The following is a 25597-nucleotide window of genomic DNA, read 5'->3' on the forward strand; positions in this document are numbered from 1 at the left end:
TCTGGTACCATTAATTGACTATTTAGCAATCTGGCTATTTAGCAGTCTTATGGCTTGGGGGTGCAAGCTGTTTCTGAGCCTGTTGGTCCACTCTGGTACCATTTGCCGGATGGTAGCAGAGTGAACCGTCTATGTGGCACATTACACACACAAAGAGCTTGAAAGGGCTGCTCTCCTACACAGTGCAGGCTCAGGCTTGTCTTTGAGAGCCGGGTGCGTTCCTGCCTTCAGGCCCTGAAGCACATAGCTGCTTTAAGCCTCTCTCTATGGCTGGTGACTCATCCAACACGCCACGTCTGAATTAGTGTTCGTGTGGAGTCACCCAGCTTGGGACAACTCCCCTTGGTAACGGATGGACGGCCACGGTTACAGATCCACGCCAGAGAGGTTAGAAAGGGAGATTTTACGCTCCTTAATACGGTTATTACTACCTAACTATTACTGAACAATAAATATTGACCAATGTGTTTTTGTATGAGTGAGGAAGAAAGAGCTGTAGGATTTTCAAACTAAATTGACCTTTAATGAGAAGCATAGAATGAGAATTGTGAACAGGACGGAGTGAGTGAGTGAGTGAGTGAGTGAGTGAGGCTACGTGTAACAGTTTATGTTCTCAAACACCTGAGCCTCTAGAAAAAAAGACAGGGATGTCAGTTACTTTTAACAACCCCTTTCCCCCATTTGTTCTCATCCGCCCACTCTGACAGCTGATTGGCTATTCACTAGCCGATCCCCTAACTTCACACATGGTTCCCCAATGAAGTTTCCCCTAGGTACAGATCTAGGATCAACTTCCCCTACTCCAATCCTAACCTTAAAACCATTAGTGGGTCAAATACAAAACGGACCCAAGATCACCATCAAGGGACAACTTCCCCTTATTCCCCTCACGTGCCACACAGAGGTCAAGGCAGTGCTGCTTCTGAAGACGCAAAAATGACAGAAAAGTGTTATTTGGGTCATTGCATTTCCAAACCACCTGAGCAACCGTGACAGAATTTACATAACTGGTCACAAGACTGGGACTGCATCCCATATGGTACCCTATTAAGTACGTAGTGCACTATCTTTGACCAGAGCCCGATGGGCAACAGTGAAAAGTAGTGCAATATATAGGTTGCCCTTTGGAATGCACACTGGGGTTTCCCTTTTGCTAGTAACAACCACTTTAGTGGTTGAATCACAGATAATCTAGAAGAAAGGTCAGTCTCGCAAAAAGACTCATTCTTTGTGTTCTAACTACCCGCTATTCAAAGTGCTCTGAACAAATTAAGGGAATTGTTCACAAACATTGGCACATCCTAAAATCCGATGATAGTCTCGGTAATGTGTTTTAGGACCTTCCCTTGGTCGTATTCTCGCGGGGCAGAAATCTCAGAGACCAATTGGTAAACTCTGATTTACCACCCCAAGATATTCCTGAACAACGTCTATTTGCGCCCCTACTGGATGGAAACTACAAGTGTAATGGCTGTGCTCAATGCAATGGCACTTATAAATGTAGATCCTTCAAACACCCATAAACAGGGAAATCGATCCCAATCAAAGGTGTTATTACGTACTCCACTAAAGCAGTTATTTATCTTATAACTTGTCCTTGTGGTAAAAATTATGTGGGTAAAACAAAGCGCGAATTAAAAGTACGTATCTCAGAGCATCGTAGCACCATTAGGTGTAAAAACTTTACTTATCCAGTTGCGGCCCACTTCTTGGAGGCAGGCCACTCCATTTCGTCTCTGCGTTATATTGGCGTCGAACATGTCACCCTCCCTAGGAGAGGTGGTGACCTTGATCGTTTATTGTTAAAACGAGAGGCTGCCTGGATCTTTAACTTAAAGACCCTTGTTCCCTTCGGTCTCAACGTAGACTTTGATCTGATGCCATTCTTGTGATTATTGTGACTTTGCCATTGTAATTGTTTGTAAACTTGTGTAGTCAAATGAATCTATGATCGTATGCTATCCATTTGTTGTTTGTATGCTGTTCTTTGTATGACATTTTAGTATTTGATAATTAACCAATGATATTAGGCCACTCTTGGCCATGATTACAGACACCTGTGTCTTTTGACACTACATAAACGAGTCATCCCGCAGTTTGTGATTATACCCTGATGAAGACAGCTTGGCTGTCGAAACGTTGGTAATTACATTTTTGCATCTGAGCTCCTAGAGTGTGCGGCTCTCTTTTATTTTCATGAATCACAGATAAGCCAGGTCCTTGGGAAGACAATCATTCACTCTTGTAAGCTACCACAGGGCAAGTCCAGACAGTGTAGTCACATGATTACTGTTAAGTTACAGTATGACCAGTTAGGGATACTTTAAAAGGTCAAAGTGTCGGCCCGGGCACCTTCAGTGGCCCGCAAACAGCAACATCTTCCTGGTTCACTGCCATATATAATGAGAAGTGCGAATGAACTCAGTGTACTTAATATATGCAAAGAAAATAAAAACGCACGTGTCAACAGGCACAGAGCCAAATCCAAGTCCAAACTATTTCCGATGTAAAATGAAAATGAGTATTTCTTACGGGACAAGTTGGAGATTGAGTACCTCACACTCCACTTCAGACAGTCTTCTTCTGTTTGGTGCCTAATTAACATGACAGATGTCTCAACAACACCTGGTTGTCATTAGCGGCTGTGACACATTGAAGTCATGCAGGTGTAGGATAGGAGAGGGAGCTGTGACTCACAAAGACAACTTTCTGCACAGTACAGTGATAGGAGGAATGCCTGTCTTCAAGGGTTTCAGTGTTTGCTGGTTTCATTTCTAACCTTTTAGGATGGAAAAACCTCTAAACCAGGGACAACAGGGTAGAACATAAAATGGAAACCGTTTAACACTCCTTTTAACTCTTATTTTTACCTTTAGGTTCTCTATCATTCTGAAAAAATGAGAGCAAACTTGCACTGCAGGAAAACTTAGTAAATTCTGCTGACAAACGATATGTCTATCTTGAAAGGACAGACAACAAAGCACGGTCACGGTCAGTGGGCCTTAAAAACGAACATCAAGCTCCTCTGTTACAGGCCTACTGGTAAAAATTCTGTATGTAAAACAGCAAGAGAAGGATGAGTCCAGGCAAGTGCAGAGTCGTTGGCTGATTAAGAGTGAGAGAAGTGGTTGGCTGACTCAGAGGAAGAAGCAGAGCCAGACATGGTATCGGTGAACAAACTGACTACCCACAAAGCATGAGCAATAGCTGGTCCGACAGCTGCATTAAACCATTTCTAATTCAATTATGCCAAGCAGAGCTGCTCTATATTGAAAAGCCATGGAATACAAATACTGTACATTTCAATTAATAATATTACAAATTAAGGCTAATGAGTAATATGCTAGCCAGACCAACTTCCTTTTCCGGCAGTCTATATGCACTTTATCCAAATTCTCATCATTTTATCTTTATAACAATGGCACATTTTAAAAAAATGTTTAAAACTTACCACAGTTGAACTACTGTGCTTCGGACACAAATGCTCCATCTCTGAATTGAATTGCTTTTCATTCTACCAACTTAGTTTGCCCTTGGACTGGACAAGTGTGTGACTTTTCTCAGTGGAGGCACTAGGTAGGGTAGAGGGAGGGAAAGGACCATCTGTACCGTCAAGACACCAATCCATGAGCGACCAAGCGGGTTCCTCCTCTCTCTAGCAATATTCTGATTATGGAGGATTTTACTTGCAAACTAGCCGCCACTCCTCTCCTATCAAATATTAACTTCACCGTGGGATAAGCTTGTACGTCTCACCACCTGTCCAGGCAGGCAGACAGGCAGGCAGGCAGGCAGGCAGGCAGACAGGCAGGCAGGCAGGCAGGCAGGCAGGCAGGCAGGCAGGCAGACAGACAGACAGACGTCCTTGGGAGAGAGAGAGATTTCCTTGAGCCTCTGGCCTAAAGGCAGAGAGTTCTAGTGTTATTATTTACAGTTAAAGAGCATTACAGTTAAATAGCTAGTTCCATCTTTTGGTCACTTGCGATACAGTGGTATTCAAACTTTTTCAGCAGGTGTCAGAATTTCTGGGGACCCCATTTTTTCCGCCAGAATTTCTTGCGACCCCACCACACACCAAATCTAATGACACAAACTTAATAAAAAAAGAATCAACAAAAACGAAATAAACAATCGGTCAATTTCCATTTTTACATCAACAAATAAATGAATTGTTTTGTTTTCTCTTATCAAAATGAAAATAAACCAATTAATACATTTACATCTTTCAAATGATCTAAAAAAATGTTTGTTTTTACAAGTGCTCTTCACTGAAGAGTAGCGGTTTAGTCTCACCAGGGGTGATGGTCGGATTCGCGTTTATCTGTCGAAGGAATGAGCGTTACACCGAGGCCTGTACTCTGGAGCGGGACTGATTTGGAGGTGGAGGGTCCGTCATGGTTTGGGGCTGTGTGTCACACCATTATCGGACTGAGCTTGTTGTCATTGCAGGCAACCTCAACGCTGTGCGTTACAGGGAAGACATCCTCCTCCCTCATGTGGTACCCTTCCTGCAGGCTCATCCTGACATGACCCTCCAGCATGACAATGCCACCAGCCATACTGCTCGTTCTGTGCGTGATTTCCTGCAAGACAGGAATGCCAGTGTTCTGCCATGGCCAGCGAGGAGCCCGGATCTCAATCCCATTGAGCACGTCTGGGACCTGTTGGATCGGAGGGTGAGGGCTAGGGCCATTCCCCCCCAGAAATGTCCGGGAACTTACAGGCGCCTTCGTGGAAGAGTGGGGTAACATTTCACAGCAAGAAGTGGCAAATCTTGTAGTCCATGAGGAGATGCACTGCAGCACTTAATGCAGCTGGTGGCCACACCAGATACTGACTGTTACTTTTGACCCCGCCTTTGTTCAGGGACACACTATTCCATTTCTGTTAGTCACATGTCTGTTTAGTCTCAGTCGTTGAATCTGATGATCATACAAATATTTACACATGTTAAGTTTTCTGAAAATGAACGCAGTTGACAGTGAGGGTGTTTATTTTTTTGCCGAGTTTGTTTTGCACACACGAATTGTAATTAATAACATATAAAGAAACGGATGGACATCAACAAATTAATAGATACAGTGCCTTCAGAAAGTATTCACACCCCTGCACTTTTTCCACATTTTGTTGTTAGAAAGTGGGATTAAAATTGTATTTGTCATTTGTTAGTGATCTACACAAAATACTCTGTCAAAGTGGAAGAAAAATTCTAACATTTGTTAAAAATGTATTTAAAGTAAAACACTAATATCTTGATGAGAAGTATTCAACCCCCTGAGTCAATATGTTAGTCACCTTTGGCAGTGATTACAGCGGTGAGTCTTTCTGGGAAAGTCTCTAAGAGCTTTCCACACCTGGATTGCGCAACACTTGCCAATTACACTTCCAAAATTCTTCAAGTTCTGTCAAATTGGTTGTTGATCATTGCTAGACAACCATTTTCAGGTCTTGCCATAGCTGTTCAAGTAGATTTAAGTAAAACATAATTCAGCCACTCAGGAACATTCAGTGTTCTTGGTAATTAACTTGTGTGGAGTTGGCCTTGTGTTTTAGGTTATTGTTCTGCTGAAAAGTGAACTCATCTCCCAGTGTCTGGTGGAAAGTAGACAACCCGGTTTTCCTCGAGGAATTTGCTTGTGCTTAGCTCCATTCCATTTATTTTTTAACCTTTTGTTTTGTCCTAGCAATACACAGCAGATTCAAATAAACTAATCAAGCTTTTGATATGAAATCAGCTGTGTAGTATTAGGGCAAAAACAACTAATATGCACCCCTTGGGGTCACGAGGACTGCGATTGGAAAAATGCTTTAACAATTACACGCATACCCATAACATGATGGTTAAAAATATGGAGTGGTATTCAGTAATGTGTTGTATTGGATTTGCCCCCAAAACAGGACACTTGGTATTCGGGACAGTTGAATTGCTTCACTTTTTTTTTTGCAGTATTACTTTAGTGCCTTGTTGCAAACAGGATGCATATTTTGAAATATTTGTATTCTTTACAGGCTTCTTTTCACTCTGTAGGTACTCCACAATACTAACCTAATTGACAATGTTGATAATCCATCCTCAGTTATCACAGCCATTAAGCTATGTAACTTTTAAAAAATTGTTTTATCACCATTGCCCTTATGGGTAAATCCGAGTGGTTTCCTTCCTCTTCGGCAAAGGAGTTAGGAAAGACACCTGTATGTTTTCAGTAACTGGATGTATTGATACACCATCCAAAGCATAATTAATAACTTCACCATGCGCAAAGGGATATTCACCCCCCCCCGGTGTTTGACTGAGGGACCTTACAGATCAAGTGTGTGTGGGGTACAGAGATGAGGTAGTTGTAAAAAGTCCATGAAACCAGTGACTTAAGCAAATGTATACTTCTGACAAATTTCCCAAAACAATTTCACAGAAATTTTGAGGTAGTGTTTAGGTGACAAAAATAAAATGTATACATTTATTCCATTTTCAATTCAGGCTGAAACAAAATGTGCAAGAAGTCAAGGGCTGTGAATACCTTTGAAGGCTCTGCATGTCAGACCAAATGTAACTTACACTAATTGGAATGTTCTAGATTTACATTTACTATGTTACATCTACCCCCCGATAACACACAACGCAAGTCTGGCTGGTTAACTGCAAGTGTATGCCATGCTCCAACTTAAGACATAACTCAGATTATAACTCTCTGTTCATGTATCATAAAACAGTTCAGAGGTGACTGGTCTATGATCAATGCCACCAGGACAACACCCTCTACAGGCCATATATAGGCAGTACATCCTAAAAATGAATACAACCATTAAAAAAAACAAGCAAAAGAGTCATAATGAATAAGACGTATAGTTTATTATGAACAATCGCATTTAACAGAAAAACAATTAAATTGAAATGAGGAAAAAACTAAGGGACTAGCAAAACAACAACGGCAATATCTAGGAGACAAATAAAATCTAAATAGCCACACGGATAAATCACTAGGAAGGTAGTGCTAGGAAAGAAAACTAGGCACCATAGCAAGCAAATGTAGACTTCTTCATGTCTTCAAGTAGCTCTGTGAGAACTGATAAAGAAGGCCTGTCTCCGGGATTCAGAAGGGTCCGGAAGAACTTGCTCCAAAACGCATCGCTCCGGTCACTGTAAATAAGAAGAGGGACAGGGGATGAAAGACAATATCTGCATCCCAATAATCTAATAAGGTGTCCTTTCTCCCAAATTGTGCACTCGTTCACTTCATGGAATTGGTACAAGGCCGCAGGATTACTAGGACACATACTCAGCTTGCGCTGACCAGCGTCTTCACTGACATTTTCAACCTGTCCGAGTCTGTAATACCAACACGTTTCAAGCAGACTACCATTGTCCCTGTGCCCAAGAACACTAAGGTAAAGTGCCTGAATGACTGACCCGTAGCACTCACATCTGTCACCATGAAATGCTGGTCATGTCTCACAACACAATTATCACAGAAACCCGGGATCCACTCCAATTCGCCCCAACACGTCACAATTGCTATTGTACTTCATTTTTATTTTACCTTTATTTAACTAGGCAAGTCAGTTAAGAACAAATTCTTATTTTCAATGACTGCCTAGGAACGGTGGGTTAACTGCCTGTTCAGGGGCAGAACGGCAGATTTGTACCTCGTCAGATTGGGGGTTTGAACTTGCAACCTTCCGGTTACTAGTCCAACGCTCTAACCACTAGGCTACCCTGCTGCCCCGATAATACTGCCCTCTCCAATCTGGACAAAAGAAACACCTACGTGAGAATGTTGTTCATTGACTACAGCTCAGCAGCGTTCAACACTAGTGCCCTCCAAGCTCACCATCCAAGCTAATGACCCAGGGACCGAACTCCTCCCTCTGCAACTGGATCCTGGACTTCCTGACGGGCCGTCTACAGGTGGAGGGTAGGCAACACACCAGCCACACTGACCATCAACACGGGAGCCCCCCAGGGACGCGTGCTTGGTCCCTCCTGTACTCCATTCACCCACAACTGCGTGGCCGTGCACGACTCAAGACGCCATCATTAAGTTTGCTGACGACGCAATGGTGTCAAGTCTTATGACCGACAACATGACCTAGCAGTTTGGTGCCAGGACAACCTCTCCCTTAACGTGAGCTAAACAAAGGAGCTGATCATGGACTGCAGTAAACAGAGGGCCGAGCACACCCCCATTCACATCAACTGGACTGTCGTGGAGCTGGTCGAGAGCTTCAAGTTCCTCAAAGTTCTACAGCTGCACCATTGAATGCATCTTGACTGGCTGCATCACCACTTGGTATGGAAACTACTGTCAGAGGAAATTCCTAAAAATGGTCAAAGACTCCAGCCACCCAGGTCATAGACTGTTCTCTGCTCCCACACGGCAAGCGGTACAGGATAGAGGGCAACCGATTAATTGGCAGGCTGACCACCTGTTACGCAAGTGCAGCAAGGAGCCACGGTAAGTTGCTAGCTAGCATTAAACTTATAAAAAAAAACAATAAATCTTAACATAATCACTAATGGTTGAGGATATTACTAGTTTAACTAGCTTGTCCTGCGTTGCATATAATCAATGCGGTTAATTTATCATCGAATCACAGCCTACTTTGCCAAACGATTTAATTAACAAAAGCATATTTGCAACAAAAAAAGCACAACCGTTGCACGAATGAACCTAACCATGAACATCAATGCCTGCCTTAATTACACAAGTTTTTATTTATTTATTTTTAAAACCTGCATATTTGGTTAAGAAATTAATGTTAGCAGGCAATATTAACTAGGGAAATTGTGTCACTTCTCCTGTGTTCATTGCACACAGAGTCAGGGTATTTGCAACAGTTTGGGCCACCTAGCTCGTTGCGAACTAATTTACCAGAATTTTACATAATTATGACATAACTTTGAAGGTTGTGCAAAGTAACAGCAATATTTAAACTTAGGGTTGCTGCCCGTTCGATAAAATACTGATAGGTCCCATATTTCACTGAAAGAATAAACGTTTTGTTTTCGAAATGATAGGTCATTAATATGGTCAAATCCAGAAACTAACGCTGATATATTTCTGTGTTTATTATAATTAAGTCTATGATTTCATATTTGATAGAGCAGTCTGACTTAGGCAGCAGCAGGCTCGTAAGCATTCATTCAAACTTCACTGTTTTTGCCAGCAGCTCTAAGCAATGCTTGCTTCACATCTGTTTAGGACTTCAAGCCCATCAACTCCTGAGATTCAGCTGGCAATACTAAAGTGACTATTAGAACATACAATAGTCAAAGGTATCTGAAATACAAATGGTATAGAAATAGTCAACGTGTCATAATTCCTATAATAACTTCAACCTAGAACTCAACTGGGAATATTGAACCACCAGCTTTCATATGTTCTGAGCAAGGAACATACACGGTAGCTGTAGATATGTTTTTTTATATGGCACATATTGCACGTTTACTTTCTTCAACACCATTTTTGCATTATTTAAACCAAATTGAGCATGATTCATTATTTGAGACGAAATAGACTTTATTTATGTATTATATTAAGTTAAAATAAAAGTGTTGGTCCAGTATTGTTGTAATTGTCATTATTAAAAAATACATAAATCAAATGAATAAGAAACAAAAAACAAAACTCTGCATCGAATAATCATTAAATCGGTTGACCTCTAGTACAAGAGCACCAAGTCTGGAACCAAAAGGCTCCGGAACAGCATCTACCCCCAAGCCATAAGACTGCTGAACAGTTAATCAAGTGGCCAACCCGACTATTTACAGACCCTGTGTATTATCTATCCCGATTGCCTATTCACCTTTACTCCTACCTAAATGTAGATATTACCTCTACCTCGTATCCCTGCATATACTCCTTGTGTATAGCCTCTGTCATTTTATTGTGTTAACATTGATTTTTTGGCAAATCTGTAAAAAATGAAATAAATGTAAACTGCATTGTTGGGTAAGGGCTCGTAAGTAAGCCTTTCACAGTGAAGTCTACACCGGTTGTAGTCGGCGCATGTGACATAAATGTATTTGATAATATGGTGAAAAACAAGACGATTGGAAGACAGGAGTCAGTTGTGTTCCAACATACCTAAATGGCTTCCTAACCTCATCATTTTCTCTCCATGACCACTTATCAGACAGCCGCAGGGTCATCACTAGTTACCACAGGCACGAAGTCAGAAGGCCCGCTTACTGGACCAATCAGATGAGGGTGTGTGATGAGGCATATTCCAGTTGGTGGGGACGGTCTCATTTTTTTAAATAGCATCTCTTGAGTTCAAGTTTGATATATAATGTGTATATCAAAACATAATACTGTGTATTAAAAGTACCGTATGTAAAGTGCAGGAATAAAAGTAACAAAATATCAGTAAAAAAACAAAAAATGTAAAACAAGGTTACATTTGTCTTCCTAAGGGGGTGGATGGGCTAATAGAACATTACCAGATGGGTTTCACCCCAGTGTTTTACCCAAAAGGCTCAGACTTAGTTTCCATCTATGCGGGCCGGCACCCATCTCTCAGTTGGGGCCACAGCCAGGCCACTGGAGCTTTTCAGATTTCATTAACATAACAATGGCCAACTGAACTTTAACACCTCGCAAAGCAAAAAAGGTTGAAGTTGTCATATTTAAAAAATAATGAAATATGTGAAACCACATTTTACTTGTGGATTTTTATTTAAAAGGTGTCGATTTGTCAACATGCCATTTTAAAAACAATGCAGATATTAAACCTATTTTGGTTTTACACAAGTAGTAAGGGCAAACATGCTCGCTAGGAGAGTTTGAGTAAGACATCCAAGTAGGACTCTGCATTTAAAACGGTTGGTTTATTAGATAATAAATAAGCTAATCATTGATGAACACTAGATTCAAGCAACGCAAGTCTCTCGTCTGCATACACATACTCCCTCATCTGATTGGTCGTTCCCCACCGGGGTACACGTCATCACCCCCTCATCCGATTGGTCTAGTAGGACAGGCCTTCTGACTGTGGCAACTGGTGAGGACCCAGCGGCAGGACATGACAAAAGGAAACCGTAATATACCTGGGATGTGCTCCCTGATATTCCTCCAGTGTCCACACGGAGTCTTCCTTAACCAGGCGCATGGTTCTCTTCTTCAGCAGAGTGTGGACAGTCTCTGCAATGCCCAGGAGATCCACCTGTAATCAGGGAGAGCGACAGCTACTGAACTAGGGGAGAGCAACTCTCTCAATCGTACATTTGATTTATTTTACCTTTATTTAACTAGGCAAGTCAGTTAAGAACAAATTCTTATTTTCAATGACGGCCTAGGAACAGTGGGTTAACTGCCTGTTCAGGGGCAGAACGACAGATTTGTACCTTGTCAGCTTGGGGGTTTGAACTTGCAACCTTCCGGTTACTAGTCCAACGCTCTAACCACTAGGCTACCCTGCCGCCCCAATGTAGGTATCTGGTAGATTTTTAGGATGGGTTTTATTTAAATATACGTACCACAATGGAACATTTTACATGAAAGAAAACCCAATTGCAGTGCATCTTACATAATGGAAGAACATGATTAAAAAGAGAAACACATGCAGGTGAGGTACAGAAGAGCATTGGGGCCATGCAATAAATACATGAATAAATCCAATACATCCTACATAATGTAAATAAAGTATAAAGATGCTGATGGGGCAGGCCAAGGGTTTTAGGGGCAGGCATATCAATTACAAATAGTGAAACATTGACTTTATTCTTGAGGTCTTTTTAGACTTTCCTCCGGAAAGCATGTAGCGATGTGACGGTGCCAACAAGAGGCTGTAGACAGGTGTGTACCGTACCTGATAGGGGCTGGCAGAGGGGGCTAGTAGATCCTGTGTGATGAAGTTCTGGGCTGCTGGGAGGATGTGTGCCGCTGTCACCTCCGGCTGAAGCTCCAGGTCCACGGAGCAGGAGAAGTCCAGCGCCACGGCAGCACCGATCTCATCCATTGGTTCATCATAACGACTGAGGGGGGGAGAAAAGGAAGAATAAGACTTGACTAGTAGATAATATGACTTATGATTTAAAGATCAAATAGACATGTAGGAAAACGGCCCTACTGTTGATCTCCCCACAGTGAGTGTATGCAAGCATGCAAGGACTACAGGGAGTAAGTAATATGCCTGTATGTCAGAAGTCTGCGTTCGGAAACTCATATGCATGCGTGGCTGGACCGTGTGTGTGTGTGTGTGCATACCGATTCATGACCAGTGTGTCTGGACTGAGAGCTCCGTGGATCAGGTGGCAGGAGTGCATGAGTCTCACCAGCTCCACTGTCTGCATGGCCAGGGAGGCCACGATTTCCTCAAAGGACTCCTCAGCCACCTCCTGTGTATGCCAGAAGGAGAGGAACCACAGACTTTAACGGTTCTTTCCTATCAGAATCCTGTTCTTTACATCATAACTATTGTTTTTTGTTGCAAAAAGAACACTCAACTAGCAGTTCTTAATGGACAAGTTTAAATAGAACCTCATTTCAGATCATTTTCTTCCGTTTGATGCCTACTGAACACGACCCCAAGGTAGACTATACGCCGAGCTATTGTTATTTTAGGGGTGGGGAAAGGTTGCAAGATTGAATCCCCGAGCTGACAAGGTAAAAATCTGTCGTTCTGCCCCTGAACAAGACAGTTAACCAACTGTTCCTAGGAGGTCATTGAAAATAAGAATTTATTCTTAACTGACTTGCCTAGTTAAATAAAAAGGTTAAAACATTTTTTTTTAAAAAGCAGATTCTATAAGGGTACAATAATGCATGGAGGACAGGGGTGGAACTACCCACACGCAGTGTGCTCTGCTGGGAGGCCTTGTGGACCGTGACGCAGCCATCCTGGAACAGGAAGCAGCGCCCCGCGTCGTGGACGGGTGCCTGGGAGTCCCGGGCTAGTCGCTCCCTCAGTTGTGAGCCGATGTAGAAGTCCCACGGCACCGCGGTGCGCTCCAGCTGCACAAGGCAAGAGTGACGTGTTAGATCTCAACTCACTGGAGAACACCGTGTAAAGTAAATGTCAAAATCATCATGTTGATCTCATGGACTTGTCAGTCATTGCATCCATAGCACCATATATGGACTTGATTTCTCCAGCTCCATCCTTCAGCTTTATAGCAAAACAAGTGGAGGGGGAACATTTTTGCCTTTAAAATAAAGCCAACGTTCCGAACGAACCAGCAGTGCAATTTTGCTTAATCTGCAATTCTAGATCGATAGAGGTGGAGCCTGCATACATACAGTTTGAGGTGGAGCCTGCATACATACAGTTTGAGGTGGAGCCTGCATACATACAGTTTGAGGTGGAGCCTGCATACATACAGTTTGAGGTGGAGCCTGCATACATACAGTTTGAGGTGGAGCCTGCATACATACAGTTTGAGGTGGAGCCTGCATACATACAGTTTGAGGTGGAGCGTACATGAAAGAAATCATTCAACTCACATGAAGGACAGTTATTTAAATCTACTTTGAGTTCAGTCATTCACTGCCTTACCTTAATGGCAACGTCACCTCCACCTTGGCCTGCATAGATGGAAAAGTTCTCATAGTCCATCTTGGAATAGGTAGCAAAGGTGTCGTTCCCTTTAAGCAAGACGGTAAAAAATAAAATAAACAAACAAGCGGTGCAGTATTATAATCCGTCATTTAAACCACCCACCCAGCCATCATTAAGCCACCCGCCCAGCCTTCATTAAGCCACCCGCCCAGCCATCATTACGCCACCCGCCCAGCCATCATTAAGCCACCCGCCCAGCCATCATTAAGCCACCCGCCCAGCCATCATTAAGCCACCCGCCCAGCCTTCATTAAGCCACCCGCCCAGCCTTCATTAAGCCACCCGCCCAGCCTTCATTAAGCCACCCGCCCAGCCTTCATTAAGCCACCCGCCCAGCCTTCATTAAGCCACCCGCCCAGCCTTCATTAAGCCACCCGCCCAGCCTTCATTAAGCCACCCGCCCAGCCTTCATTAAGCCACCCGCCCAGCCTTCATTAAGCCACCCAGCCCAGCCTTCATTAAGCCGCCCGCCCAGCCTTCATTAAGCCGCCCGCCCAGCCTTCATTAAGCCGCCCGCCAAGCCTTCATTAAGCCGCCCGCCCAGCCTTCATTAAGCCGCCCGCCCAGCCTTCATTAAGCCGCCCGCCCAGCCTTCATTAAGCCGCCCGCCCAGCCTTCATTAAGCCGCCCGCCCAGCCTTCATTAAGCCGCCCGCCCAGCCTTCATTAAGCCGCCCGCCCAGCCTTCATTAAGCCGCCCGCCCAGCCTTCATTAAACCGCCCGTCCAGCCTTCATTAAACCGCCCGTCCAGCCTTCATTAAACCGCCCGTCCAGGCTTCATTAAACCACCCGTCCAGCCTTCATTAAACCACCCATCATTAAACCAACCGTCCAGCCTTCATTATTAGTTGAACTACCTAGAATCAGCACACCATCTTCCTCAGCCATGGGAAGGGGACCATCCTTTGAGTAGAAGTTTGGAAAGGAGCTCAGGTCCACTTGATCCAGCAACCGTTGTCTCACCCTCACACTGCAAGGGTCCTCAATCACAGGTTGTACTGCAATACCAGGAAGGAAGAACAAGGTATTCCAACATCAAATAGACTTTACTTATTCCTTACAGCTCCTAGTGAAGCCAAGAGACTTAAATACACTAGTCATACAAAATGAATGGGCACTGGATTGAACCCCCAAATAGTCAGATTCAGCAGTGTTAAATAGGTGAAATGAAATGTCAGTGTGCAATTGAGCACATGAATTCATAACTAATAGTTTCTTATGGACCACATGGAGTTAACAGTTACCTACTATGCACCAATGCTTCTACTGCAACATAAGATAACAATCCAAATGAAAAGGTATTTTAATAAAAATTAATAGAACGCTTATTTTTTTTTGGTCCACTAAACTGCCATGTGCAACACAATGCCTTGACTTTTACATTGATTTGAGGTGAAATGCAGCTTTCTTGGACAGCCAAAGAAAAGGCAGGCAAGAACTTATACTGGAAATAGGATTGTGTGTAATTCAGCAGTGGCAAAGTCTGTTTATTATTATTTTTTACATTTACGTCATCTAGCAGGCTTATGCAGAGCGACGTACAGTAGTGCATACACTTCACCCCCCCCCCCCCACCCTTCTCGGTCCTGGTCCCCCGTGGGAATCAAACCCACAACCCTGGAGTTGAAACAGCCATGCTCTACCATCCAGATACTCACTGCGTGGTGAATTCTGGTCCATGGCTTCAGGGTGGGGTTCTGCGTGGCTCTCCTTCAGCCTGCCGAGGTGGTGGACGGCCTTGCCTCCAGAGTTCGTGCACACGGAGGAGGCGGAGGTGGGGCCTGAAGCCATGGAGCCCCAAGCCTCCAGACTGGCTTCTTGGATAGGGCTGCAGAGCAAACGTCAAGGAGATGGTCACAAGTGCCCTGTTCACATAGATATTTTCTTGACGTAATTACTGTCCTGACATAATTGGTGAAAGCAATACAATGGGTTTTAGAATGTTGGTAACACATTAGAGCTGCACGTTATGACTTTTCCCTTTATTTTCCATTTGAGCCGGGTTGTGTTCATTAGGCATAAAACTGAAGAAAAGGGGAGGTACTACCTGAACTTGTCCAATAAGAAAAGGGTCATTTTCAGATACCTTCAAACATTTTACAACGGTGTGCCCGCATCAATGAACACAGCCCCGGGCTTATCATCATGACTTGCACTGGCAGAGATGGTTTAGAATGACTCCGGGAGGGAAAGGGGACAAGCTACAGAGCTCGCTGCCATCAAACCATCAATAAGGCTAGTGGACCCTTGTCGGTCAAGTCATTGGGTGGACAAACTATACCTGAGCTTCTTCCTTCCGTCCGAGTCAGCGTCAAGTTGAGTGGTAATGCTGGGCTCCTTGGTCAGAGTCCCAGCGTTGGGCGAGACCGCCCTCTGTCCCATGGCGTGATAAGGAGAGGAGGCCATCTTGGCGGCCTTTACAAAGTCCTGCGTGTCCTCTGGGCTGGAGCACAGAGTCTTGTTCTTGTGGCCGCTGACCACCTCCTCGTTCAGGGACTCTGTTCGCTCTGGGAAGTTCTGGATGGTACAAGTCAATCAATCTACCTATTGATATGATTTTTTTTTTGTGCAACCAGGAATTTCCAACAGATAACATACGTACACTAGACTGAGCTCAGGTCTGAGTTAGCAAGACCGCACAAACATATCTGGGAACAGGCTTTACATTCAAAGGCAGTGGATCATTGATGGTCTTGTCTGAACTGTACTAGATTAGAGAGATCACTTCGTAGCACAAATGATCTTGTTCCAAAAACTGTCCAAACCTTAGATAATTGAGTTCGTTCAGAGTGGGGGATACTGCCACCTGTCAAAAAACACACACAAAAAAAACAGGATCACCGTTGGAGTGCATGGAAAAGTCTGAAATAGTTTGATTAGTGTCATTGTTCCCGCATAATTATTAGTTCTCTAAATAATACTACTGTGTTAAAAGAACATGTTTTAACCCACGTTATAAAACTTAACCTTAACACAGTTTTGAAGCAGGTTGGCATTTAGAGGACTTGTGTACATTCAGAATTACCTGGAAACGGGTATGGAGTCTTAAAGCAAAGACCTCTGTCTCTAGCAGGCAGGAAAACATCATCTAAAATAGCAATCAAGTCAGAAAAAGACCTCAAGTACAGGTCAAATGTCAGATAAAGGCCAAGTACAGGTCAAAGTTGATAATTGACTATCAAATACCTATATATATATATATTTTTTTTACCTCACATTTGTTTTCCTATGTTGCGTGTATAGTAGATGCAAACTAATGAACACAAACCTGGACACATGTCCTTTTCACAGGGAATAGGGTTTCTGTAAAGTAAAATGGGGGAGACATTGACAATGTAAACTAGACTTAAGCAATCAGGCCCGAGGTGGGGTATACGGCCAATATACCACGGCTAAGGGCTGTTCTTATGCGCGACACAACGAGGAGTGCCTGGATGCAGTCCTTAGCCGTGGTATATTGGCCATACATATACTTACATCTATCTATCACTAACCCTAGAGGTGCCTTATTGCTATTATAAACTGGTTACCAATGTAATTAGTGCAGTAAAAATAAATGTTTTGTCATACCCTTGGTATACGGTCTGATATACCACGGCTGTCTGCAAATCAGAATTCAGGGCTCGAACCACCCAGTTTATAATGTTTATTAATGCAGTGATATACGGCAGGAGTCTCAATGGCTTACCCAGACCCATGTGCAGAGCCAGACTGGGATCCTTCATCAAAGATCTGGAAGGCCATTGCATTCGGTTGGCTGCTAGGTTGGACAGTTCCAGACATACACTCTGTTATTTGCATGGAATCAGTCCCAGTGACCTCCTAGGAGCAAAAAGTTAGGAAAATTGTTTATTTTGCATGAAAACACTTTAAGAGCAGGGTTGTGTTCAATAAGGAGAAAATGTTTAGGAACTAACTTGTCCAATAAGAAACTAATTTTCCTGTTGCAACCCCTAGGATATTTTTCAGAAGGTAGTGTTCAATAGGCAAGAAACGCAACGAAAGGGGTAGATAATAGCGGAATTTGTCCAATAAGAGACACTTTGTTACAAAACGCGTCGCTACGATGTGCCCTAATGAACACAATTAAGAGTCTTTGCCACTTGCCTGTTGTGATAGTTGTGGTCGTTGCTGGGATTGCTGCAACTGAAGCAGTCGTTGCTTCTCATCAATCTGTTGCCTCAGCCGCTCTTTGGCTTGTCTCTGCTGTTGAATCGTCTCTATCAAAAGGAAAGGGTGGGAATAAAGAATGAATAAAGGGTCATTGGTGGTTGACCTTGAGGGAATATGCCAATATGAGGAGAGAAGATCAGTGATAAAAAGTCAGAAGACAAAAAGGGAGGGCCCCGAGTGACCGTGTGAAACAGCAGTCGAAAGCACAGTAGCCCATTTTATTCCCCGACAATGTACATAAACATGGGATACACACACAGCTTTACCCAAGTATTTTGTACAAATCAATATCGGTTGTATGTCTATACTTTAAAAGATGCATTTGAAAACAGGAAATATGTCAAATGTCATGGAACATCCCAGGTATAATGTGACAGTTACTGTCCAATGGTAACCTTCGATTTCTTGCCGCTTGCGTGCGAAGTAGTGTTCGGCACGCAGCTCTTCGATGCTCAGCTCCACAGCGCCATTCAGCAGCAGTTCTTTGAGGTACATGCTCTGTTCCTTCACGCCACCTCCTCCTCCCTCCTCCAGCGCAGACTCCTCTTTGGAGGGGGGCGGGCGATCAGAGAGGACGGTGTTCACTGCCGGGTCAATCTTACACGCAGACCTGTGGAGGAGATTATTTTTGCTGCATTTAGGTCAGAGATTAGACATTAGCTAGCCTACTTGGTTAGTTAGCTACTGCAAACAAGAATTTCCATGGTTTCTAAGAGCATAACCAGACCATTGAGAGTGTATGCATCATCAACTTCTTGTAATTTACTCCTTTTACTAAAAACACATTTTTGACCAGAATATGCACCAAAATAAATTCTGAACAGGTAGAAAATTCATGCGAGTGTTCTTTATATGCATGTATGAACCTTACTCTTTACACTTGAGAACTTTGTAACAAGAAAATTAGTTTGCAGATTCCATCTTTAACCATGAGGGGAGTTACTCTAACCTGGCCCTAGATCAGCTGCTTGAGTCAACTTTAGTCCTCCTCCACAACTCACAAAGAAGGGGTCTGGTCTAGAGGTCAACCAATTAATCGGAGTGGCTGATTTCAAGTTTTCATAATCCGTAATCCGAATTTTTGAACGCCGATTATATTGAAATCCACGAGGAGACTGCGTGGCAGGCTGACCACCTGTTACGCGAGTGCAGGCAGCAAGGAGCCACGGTAAGTTGCTAACTAGCATTAAACTTATCTTATAAAAAATAAAAAAATCTTAACATAATCACTAGTTAACTACACATAGTTGATGATATTACTAGTTTAACTAGCTTGTCCTGCGTTGCATATAATCAATGCGGTGCCTGAAATTGTGTCACTTCTCTTGTGTTCAGTGTAAGCAGAGTCTGGCTCATTGCGAACTGTGTGAAGACCATATCTTCCTAACAAAGACCGTAATTCATTTGCCAGAATTTTACATAATTATGACGTAACATTGAAGGTTGTGCAATGTAACAGCAATATTGAAATTTAAGGTTGCCACCTGTTCCGATAAAATACCAAACGGTTCCGTATTTCACTAAAAGAATAAACGTTTTGTTTTCGAAATGATAGTTTCCGGACTGGACCATATTAATTACCTACGGCTCGTATTTCTGTGTGTTTATTATATTATAATTAAGTCTATGATTTGATATTTGATAGAGCAGTCTGACTGAGCGGTGGTAGGCAGCAGCAGTCTGACTGAGCGGTGGTAGGCAGCAGCAGTCTGACTGAGCGGTGGTAGGCAGCAGCAGTCTGACTGAGCGGTGGTAGGCAGCAGCAGTCTGACTGAGCGGTGGTAGGCAGCAGCAGTCTGACTGAGCGGTGGTAGGCAGCAGCAGGCTCGTAAGCATTCATTCAAACAGCACTTTCCTCTGTTTGCCAGCAGATTTTCACAATGCTTGAAGCACAGCGCTATTTATGACTTCAAGCCTATCAACTCCCGAGATTTGGCTGGCAATACTATAGTGCCAAAAAGAACATCCAATAGTCAAAGGTATATGAAATACAAATGGTATAGAGAGAGTCCTATAATAACCTCAAACTTCTTACCAGAAAAAAAAGGAACCACCAGCTTTCATATGTTCTGAGCAAGGAACTTGAACGGTAGCTTTTTTTACATGGCACATACTGCATTGTCACCTTCTCCAACATTGTTTTTGAATGATTTAAACCAAACCAAATTGAACATGTTTATTTATGAGACTAAATGATTTTATTTATGTATTATATTAAGTAAAAATAAATGTTCATTATTCATTGAGTTTTGTTGTAATTGTCATGTAATTTGGTCCTCCACTACTCACACAGAAGGTGTCTGGTCGCCCTCCTCCACTACTCACACAGAAGGTGTCTGGTCGCCCTCCTCCACTACTCACACAGAAGGTGTCTGGTCGCCCTCCTCCACTACTCACACAGAAGGTGTCTGGTCGCCCTCCTCCACTACTCACACAGAAGGTGTCTGGTCGCCCTCCTCCACAAAAGACTGGAAGTTGAGCCTGCTGGCAGGGACTGTTACACTAGAGGCAGAACACCATGACTTCTGGGGAATCTGCCAAGACAAAGAACACCCCCTTAAAATGGCTTAATAATAACAGTTATAAACAGTCAAATACAAAAAGGTTCCACAGAAAATGGTATTAGTTCCATATTAAAACAAACCAAAGTCTACCAACTCAATTATATCTCGACAAAGTCTCAGATTAGAAACTGTGCACATTGATGCAATTTAAATGACAGGTCAAGTTATCTATGTAGATCGGCATCGGTGGTCAAACCTTGATGTCGGCCAATTGCTCAGGCATGACTTGGTTCTCGTTGGCCCTGCTGCTGGGTGGTGCCATCCAGGGTTCCAGCTTCAGTTGTGCAGCTTGAAGGGAATCCGCCTGGTTCTCGTTAAACCCCAGGATCGGGTTTTTCTGGATGTGGCGAGCGGACCGCCTGGGCAACTCTAAGTTCAGCCTTCGAGAGTGTCCTACCAAAAATAACAAAACAGTTCTCAACCGCTACATCCCTACTTTACTTTTAATCAAAGGCTCAGTGGCTTTTTCTTGCGTCAAAGTACAGCATTTCATCTGAAAATAATGCATTTTAGAACATTTTCTAAACATCAACCAAGATAGAGACTGGATCCACTTTCCTCAAAGACAGCATTAAATTCAAAACAGTGCCGATTGGCTGAGAAAGCCCCATCTACACACCCATTCGTAGAGCAGCAACTTTGCAGCTAAACCCCTAGTAACGACCACAAAGGGCTAACCTGCAGCCTCTGTCCGATTGACTGGTGCGACGGCCTTCTTTCTCCCCCGTGGTCTCAGGTCTACCATACTGGTTCTTGCTGGTTCGGGTTCCTCCTCAGTTGCAGACAAAGCCTGATGGGCCACCCTGGCCTGGAAACCACTAAAAAGAAAAAATAATAATCACCAAACCACAGACAAGCAAGGACAAGAGCTGTGCCTAAATCCTCATTAAATCACGCTAAAGTAATTACTATGAACTAATAGTACATTCTGTTCAGTACAAATTCAAATCTAAATAGTATGACTTATTTGTAATGGGGCATATTGTTTGCAGCCTACTCCCTTCTGTATATGACGTAGACAGAGGCAGACATAGGACAGCTAACAAGGAATGAACAGAGACAAGGAGCACACACTTGTGATATTGCTGAAGTTTATCCATGGGCTGGGCTCTGCACTTAAGTCCCTCATGGAAGATGGCGTCTGCCTTCTGGAAGTTGCCGTGCTTCTCGAACTCCTCCGCCCAGGTAATGTAAAGGTCAGCCCGAGTGAGTCCGATGCCGTTGGCCTGCATGTAGCTGAACATTTCCAGGGGCTCCATGCTGTTCTGGGCCTACAAAACAGCAGTGTCCATTAGGCACCAAACTCAAATAGGGAGGAACTACCTGGATATGTCCAATAAGAAAATCTCATTGTTTAATGTTGCAAAATGACTTGGAACTTTTCCGTTGCATACCCTAATGAACACAACCCATGTTAGGTCAATTGTTCAGAGTTCTGTATCGATGCAAACAGGTGGGTAGTGATAGCATGCAAGCCAATGTCTGTGCTTTACCCAGTAGTAATGTACAGTATATTGAACGGCAGGGGTTGGAACAGGTTCGAGGAACAGAACCCCCCCCCAAAAAACATTGAGGAACTTTTCAAATCTTGAGAACCGGTTAATGTTATTTTTGCTCCAAAAATATTCCTAATGTCTAGTCTATAATTCAGTTGAATTATGACGCTAGTAATAGCCTAAACACATTCCAAGCCACATCATGATGTTCTGCATTTAAAGACAAGCTCCCTCCATGTCCACCCTCTCTCCTCACCCGTGAAGTGTCCGTTGCCTCTGGCACTTGCAGTATCTGTCCATCAAACTAGCTTACCCATTCCATAGCCAGCTGCTCTATCCATGATAATTGGTAGAGTAAATTAAATTGCCAAATGTAAAAACGATTGACACAATTTTCATACAAATTGATATGAGCATCTAAACATGGCTGTAAACATGCATTACTACACCTAGTATTAGCTTGGGGAATGCAGAGAATATTGCTCCATTTCACTATTGAAACAGTGAAACTGAGCAATATTTTATTTGGATTACAATATTCCAGGCTATACTTAGTAAAGCATGCGTTTTCAAGTGTGATATTGTATGAGTGGGCAATAAACTGCCTTAGCTCTTGCTTAGCTCAATAAACAAATTGGATAGGAACAAGATCACGCATAAAATGTAGATATTCTCATTGACCACTAGTGAGCATAGAAGCGAGGCACACGAGGCTATCGGTATTCCTTCATCTTTTGGCAATCCATGTCATGTTGCCGCTCACTAGCTCTGGTCCAGGGCATTAGCGGAGTTCGTCTATGGAGTTCAACGTCTTTCAATACAGGACAGTAGTGGAGGATCACGCACTAACGACCTGGACTAGCCACTCACCAAATTGATCCAGAGGTTGATGTAACGGGGGTCATCGTAGTATTTCTTGTCATGAGCAAAGAGCTGCACAGCCCTCTCCAGCATGGCCGTAAGACTGCTCTCTTTACTACCCTGGGGGTAGGTCTTGAGTGTCCATTTTAGGTACCTGCACAACACAGAAGCCAACGTTGTGTATGGTCCCAGAGTGTGTGTGTGTGTCTGTGTGGTCAAACTATTGTCCCGAGGGACATTTTGGACTGGAAGCAAGTTTAACCAGATTTTTTTTAAATTGACCTATACAAAAGTTAAAAACAGATCACACAAAAACACAGATATACCATTATGGCAGGTTAAGTTAGGGAGCATGGGGAAGTGTATGTCTAAACCTCTGTGTGTGTGTGGTGTTACAGAGGGAGGTGAATTTCATATGCTGCTGCACATCTCACCTATCCCAGATATCAAGTGGATCATCTCCAGTGTACATACGGAGTTCCAATTCAAACGCTCTGTGGGGCACAGAACGGAGCTTTCAATTTTATAGACTGAGCCTACGTGAACTTTTAAAGATATGCCCCATGTAGAAACTCACCAAATCCACACAACACCAAATTCTAGAACATATATTATAATATATCTCTACACAAAACCAAAACAGAATAGCCCGGACAGTGATTCTTAACACCAAACCTAAAATGGTTGAATATAGTTAGCTAGTAACATTGTGAAGACAGCGTTGACATACTGTCTCTGTTGCTGGATAGCTGCATGACAGGATCCCTCTTGGTGGCTGAGGTGCAGACCAGTCACAGCCAATCCCTCTCTCAATGGCTGGGTGTTCTCTTTACACAGCTCCCGTTCTGCCTCCACCTGGGCCATAACCACAACTTTCAAAGAAAAGGGGATGTTCACTAGCTAATTACTTTAAAATTGCTAATATAAAAAAAGTAGCCTACAATCTAGATTACATGACGACACCAGTGTACATGACACCATACATACACACTTCACTAAGTTATATTGGACTGTAATTGTACTGAATTTGTCAGTGTTCCTTCGACATTACTAACGCTAACGTATATTAGTTTACGACTAGAATACTAAACAAAAACACTTACACTTGGTAATAGTAACGCAAGCTAGCTAACAGTTAGTATGTGGCTGAAGTAACATTTACCATTTTAGTCATTTAGCAGACGCTCATATCCATTGACAGGAGAAATTAGATTTAAGTGCCTTTATCGACAGACTTTAGGCCAACTTAGATTTTTTTATAAAACGACTCATTTGCTGATTTAACTAGCCAGCAATCTGCTGTTCATGACACACTAGCTAGCTAACTTTCTTGGTTTGCATTTTGTTATTTTAGTAATGCTGAAGCGCCACTAAGCTAACGTTAGTTTGGCAGCAACATAGTTATTTTATAGCTAACGTTAGCTAGCTTAATGAAAGGGACCGGTCGAGTTAGTGGTAGCTAACGTTACATACATTATGTAATGTACTACTCAGACTTAGCTAGCTAAAGACAACTTACAGTTTCTGTAATTATACAAAATATATTCACCGTTTCTCTTCTCAAATCTTAAAATGCAAAAGTTGGCTACAGCTGGTTACGCCTGTGTTTTCCACACATTTAAAATGAACCGCCAGCAAAGGACGAATGCGATTGGATTATTTATGTTTTGATCCGCCTATTCGTGTTCTTCTTCTGTGGGTTTATGGCGGACTACAACCCCAAAAATGTGTGTTGCCGCCACCAACTGGACGGGTTGAAGCCAAAACAAGGTCAAAAGAAAAGCCATATGTTATAGGGAAACTAACTTAATCCACCAAAATAAAAATAGTACATTGACAAAGCAAAACAAAACTCCCACTTCTTCCTTCTTTCAATTCTCCATATCTCCCTTCTCAGGCTCTAGGGCCTGAGAGGGTGGTACGGCTCTAGGGCCTGAGAAGGTGGTACGGCTCTAGGGCCTGAGAAGGTGGTACGGCTTGTGAAAATATTCCATGTAACTCCTTCCCAGGAAATCTTTTAGCCCCAGGAACCTCTCTGCCGCTTCCACAATGATTTCTATCTTCCTGGACCTTCTCTCCACCTTGGCAGTGCCATTTATCACCATAGGTATAATGGCCACAAAGTCCACCTTAACATTTTAAATGGCATGATCCTGCAAGTGAAAGGGAACCCCTGCAGCCTGGAGTGAAGGCCTATCCACCACCATGGACTCCATTCACACCCTCAACCCTTTTAACAGCTGCTGCATGTGATATGCTCTGGATAGCCCTGACTTTGGCCACCTCATTTTCTTTCACCCTTGTGGGGCATTTGAAAGACTTGGCTTCATGGTTCCCACCACAATTGCAACATGTCACATTTTCATCACTTTAATAACATATAATATGATATTTTCCACAACTTGGACATCTCGGTTTCTCCCTTCTGCAAAGGCTCAAAACATGACCAAAAGCTTTACAATGATCCCACTGCATTGGTCTTGGGATAAAGGCTCTAACTCTGTAGTTAATTTACTCTAACTGCACTGGAGTAGGGAGAGACTCCATATAAAAAAAAGAAAAATAACAGATTTTTCAGGCCCTTAAGCCGTCTTCACTTTTTCACCCTTCACCACACAATTAATCCGAAGTGCATCAATCACTCCAGGAATATTTTTCAACATCTACTTCCCACGTGACTCCAGATATAACCCCCTTGAGGGGTGCCCTGTTCCTAAGAGACACACACACAACACTTCAAACGTATCAAATCGGGTGAGATGCAACACACGTTTCTTCTGATCCTCAGAAGCACAAAATATCTAAACAAGGCCGCGTCTCATGATCCTCACAGCCTTCACTTTACCCAGCACTCTCTTCACCAGTCTGGATATCTCAAATGGATTCTTCAAGATTGGTAATCCGATCATCTGCTCCTCATTTATAAACCATACTCCTACAAGATAC

The 25597-nt window shown here is 43.1% G+C and overlaps 2 protein-coding genes across 4 annotated transcripts in view; both read right to left on the reverse strand.

The window, feature by feature from the left end:
- Positions 1-3708, reverse strand: part of LOC115107540 (serine/threonine-protein kinase PAK 6-like) — a 47072-nt gene extending 43364 nt beyond the window's left edge. Inside the window, exon 1 of the mRNA XM_029630929.2 lies at positions 3452-3708. The gene's annotated coding sequence lies outside the window, so the exon portion shown is untranslated. The remainder of the gene's footprint in view (positions 1-3451) is intronic.
- Positions 3709-6831: 3123 nt separating this feature from the next.
- On the reverse strand, positions 6832-24308 carry LOC115107541 (mitotic checkpoint serine/threonine-protein kinase BUB1 beta-like). Of its 3 annotated transcripts, none has more exons than XM_029630933.2 (23): positions 24201-24308; positions 23382-23523; positions 23086-23145; positions 22661-22805; positions 21369-21565; positions 20973-21112; positions 20491-20687; positions 20164-20264; positions 18126-18340; positions 17665-17777; positions 17246-17379; positions 16826-16860; positions 16583-16645; positions 16323-16363; positions 15839-16074; positions 15216-15385; positions 14415-14555; positions 13495-13583; positions 12792-12953; positions 12207-12337; positions 11809-11974; positions 11048-11163; positions 6832-7138 (listed from the first exon to the last, which is right to left on the reverse strand). In XM_029630933.2, the coding sequence occupies exons 2-23, from the start codon at positions 23513-23515 to the stop codon at positions 7006-7008; spliced, it is 2919 nt and encodes a 972-aa protein (XP_029486793.2). In that variant the 5' UTR covers positions 23516-23523; positions 24201-24308; the 3' UTR covers positions 6832-7005. The 3 variants fall into 3 exon arrangements, with proteins under 3 accessions (XP_029486793.2, XP_064864712.1, XP_064864713.1); XM_065008640.1 differs by having other exon boundaries at positions 14415-14562; positions 15214-15385; XM_065008641.1 differs by having other exon boundaries at positions 14415-14562; positions 15214-15385; positions 24171-24271.
- Positions 24309-25597: the final 1289 nt, after the last annotated feature.

The sequence above is a fragment of the Oncorhynchus nerka genome, linkage group LG24, assembly GCF_034236695.1.
Source record: "Oncorhynchus nerka isolate Pitt River linkage group LG24, Oner_Uvic_2.0, whole genome shotgun sequence".
NCBI lineage: Eukaryota > Metazoa > Chordata > Actinopteri > Salmoniformes > Salmonidae > Oncorhynchus > Oncorhynchus nerka.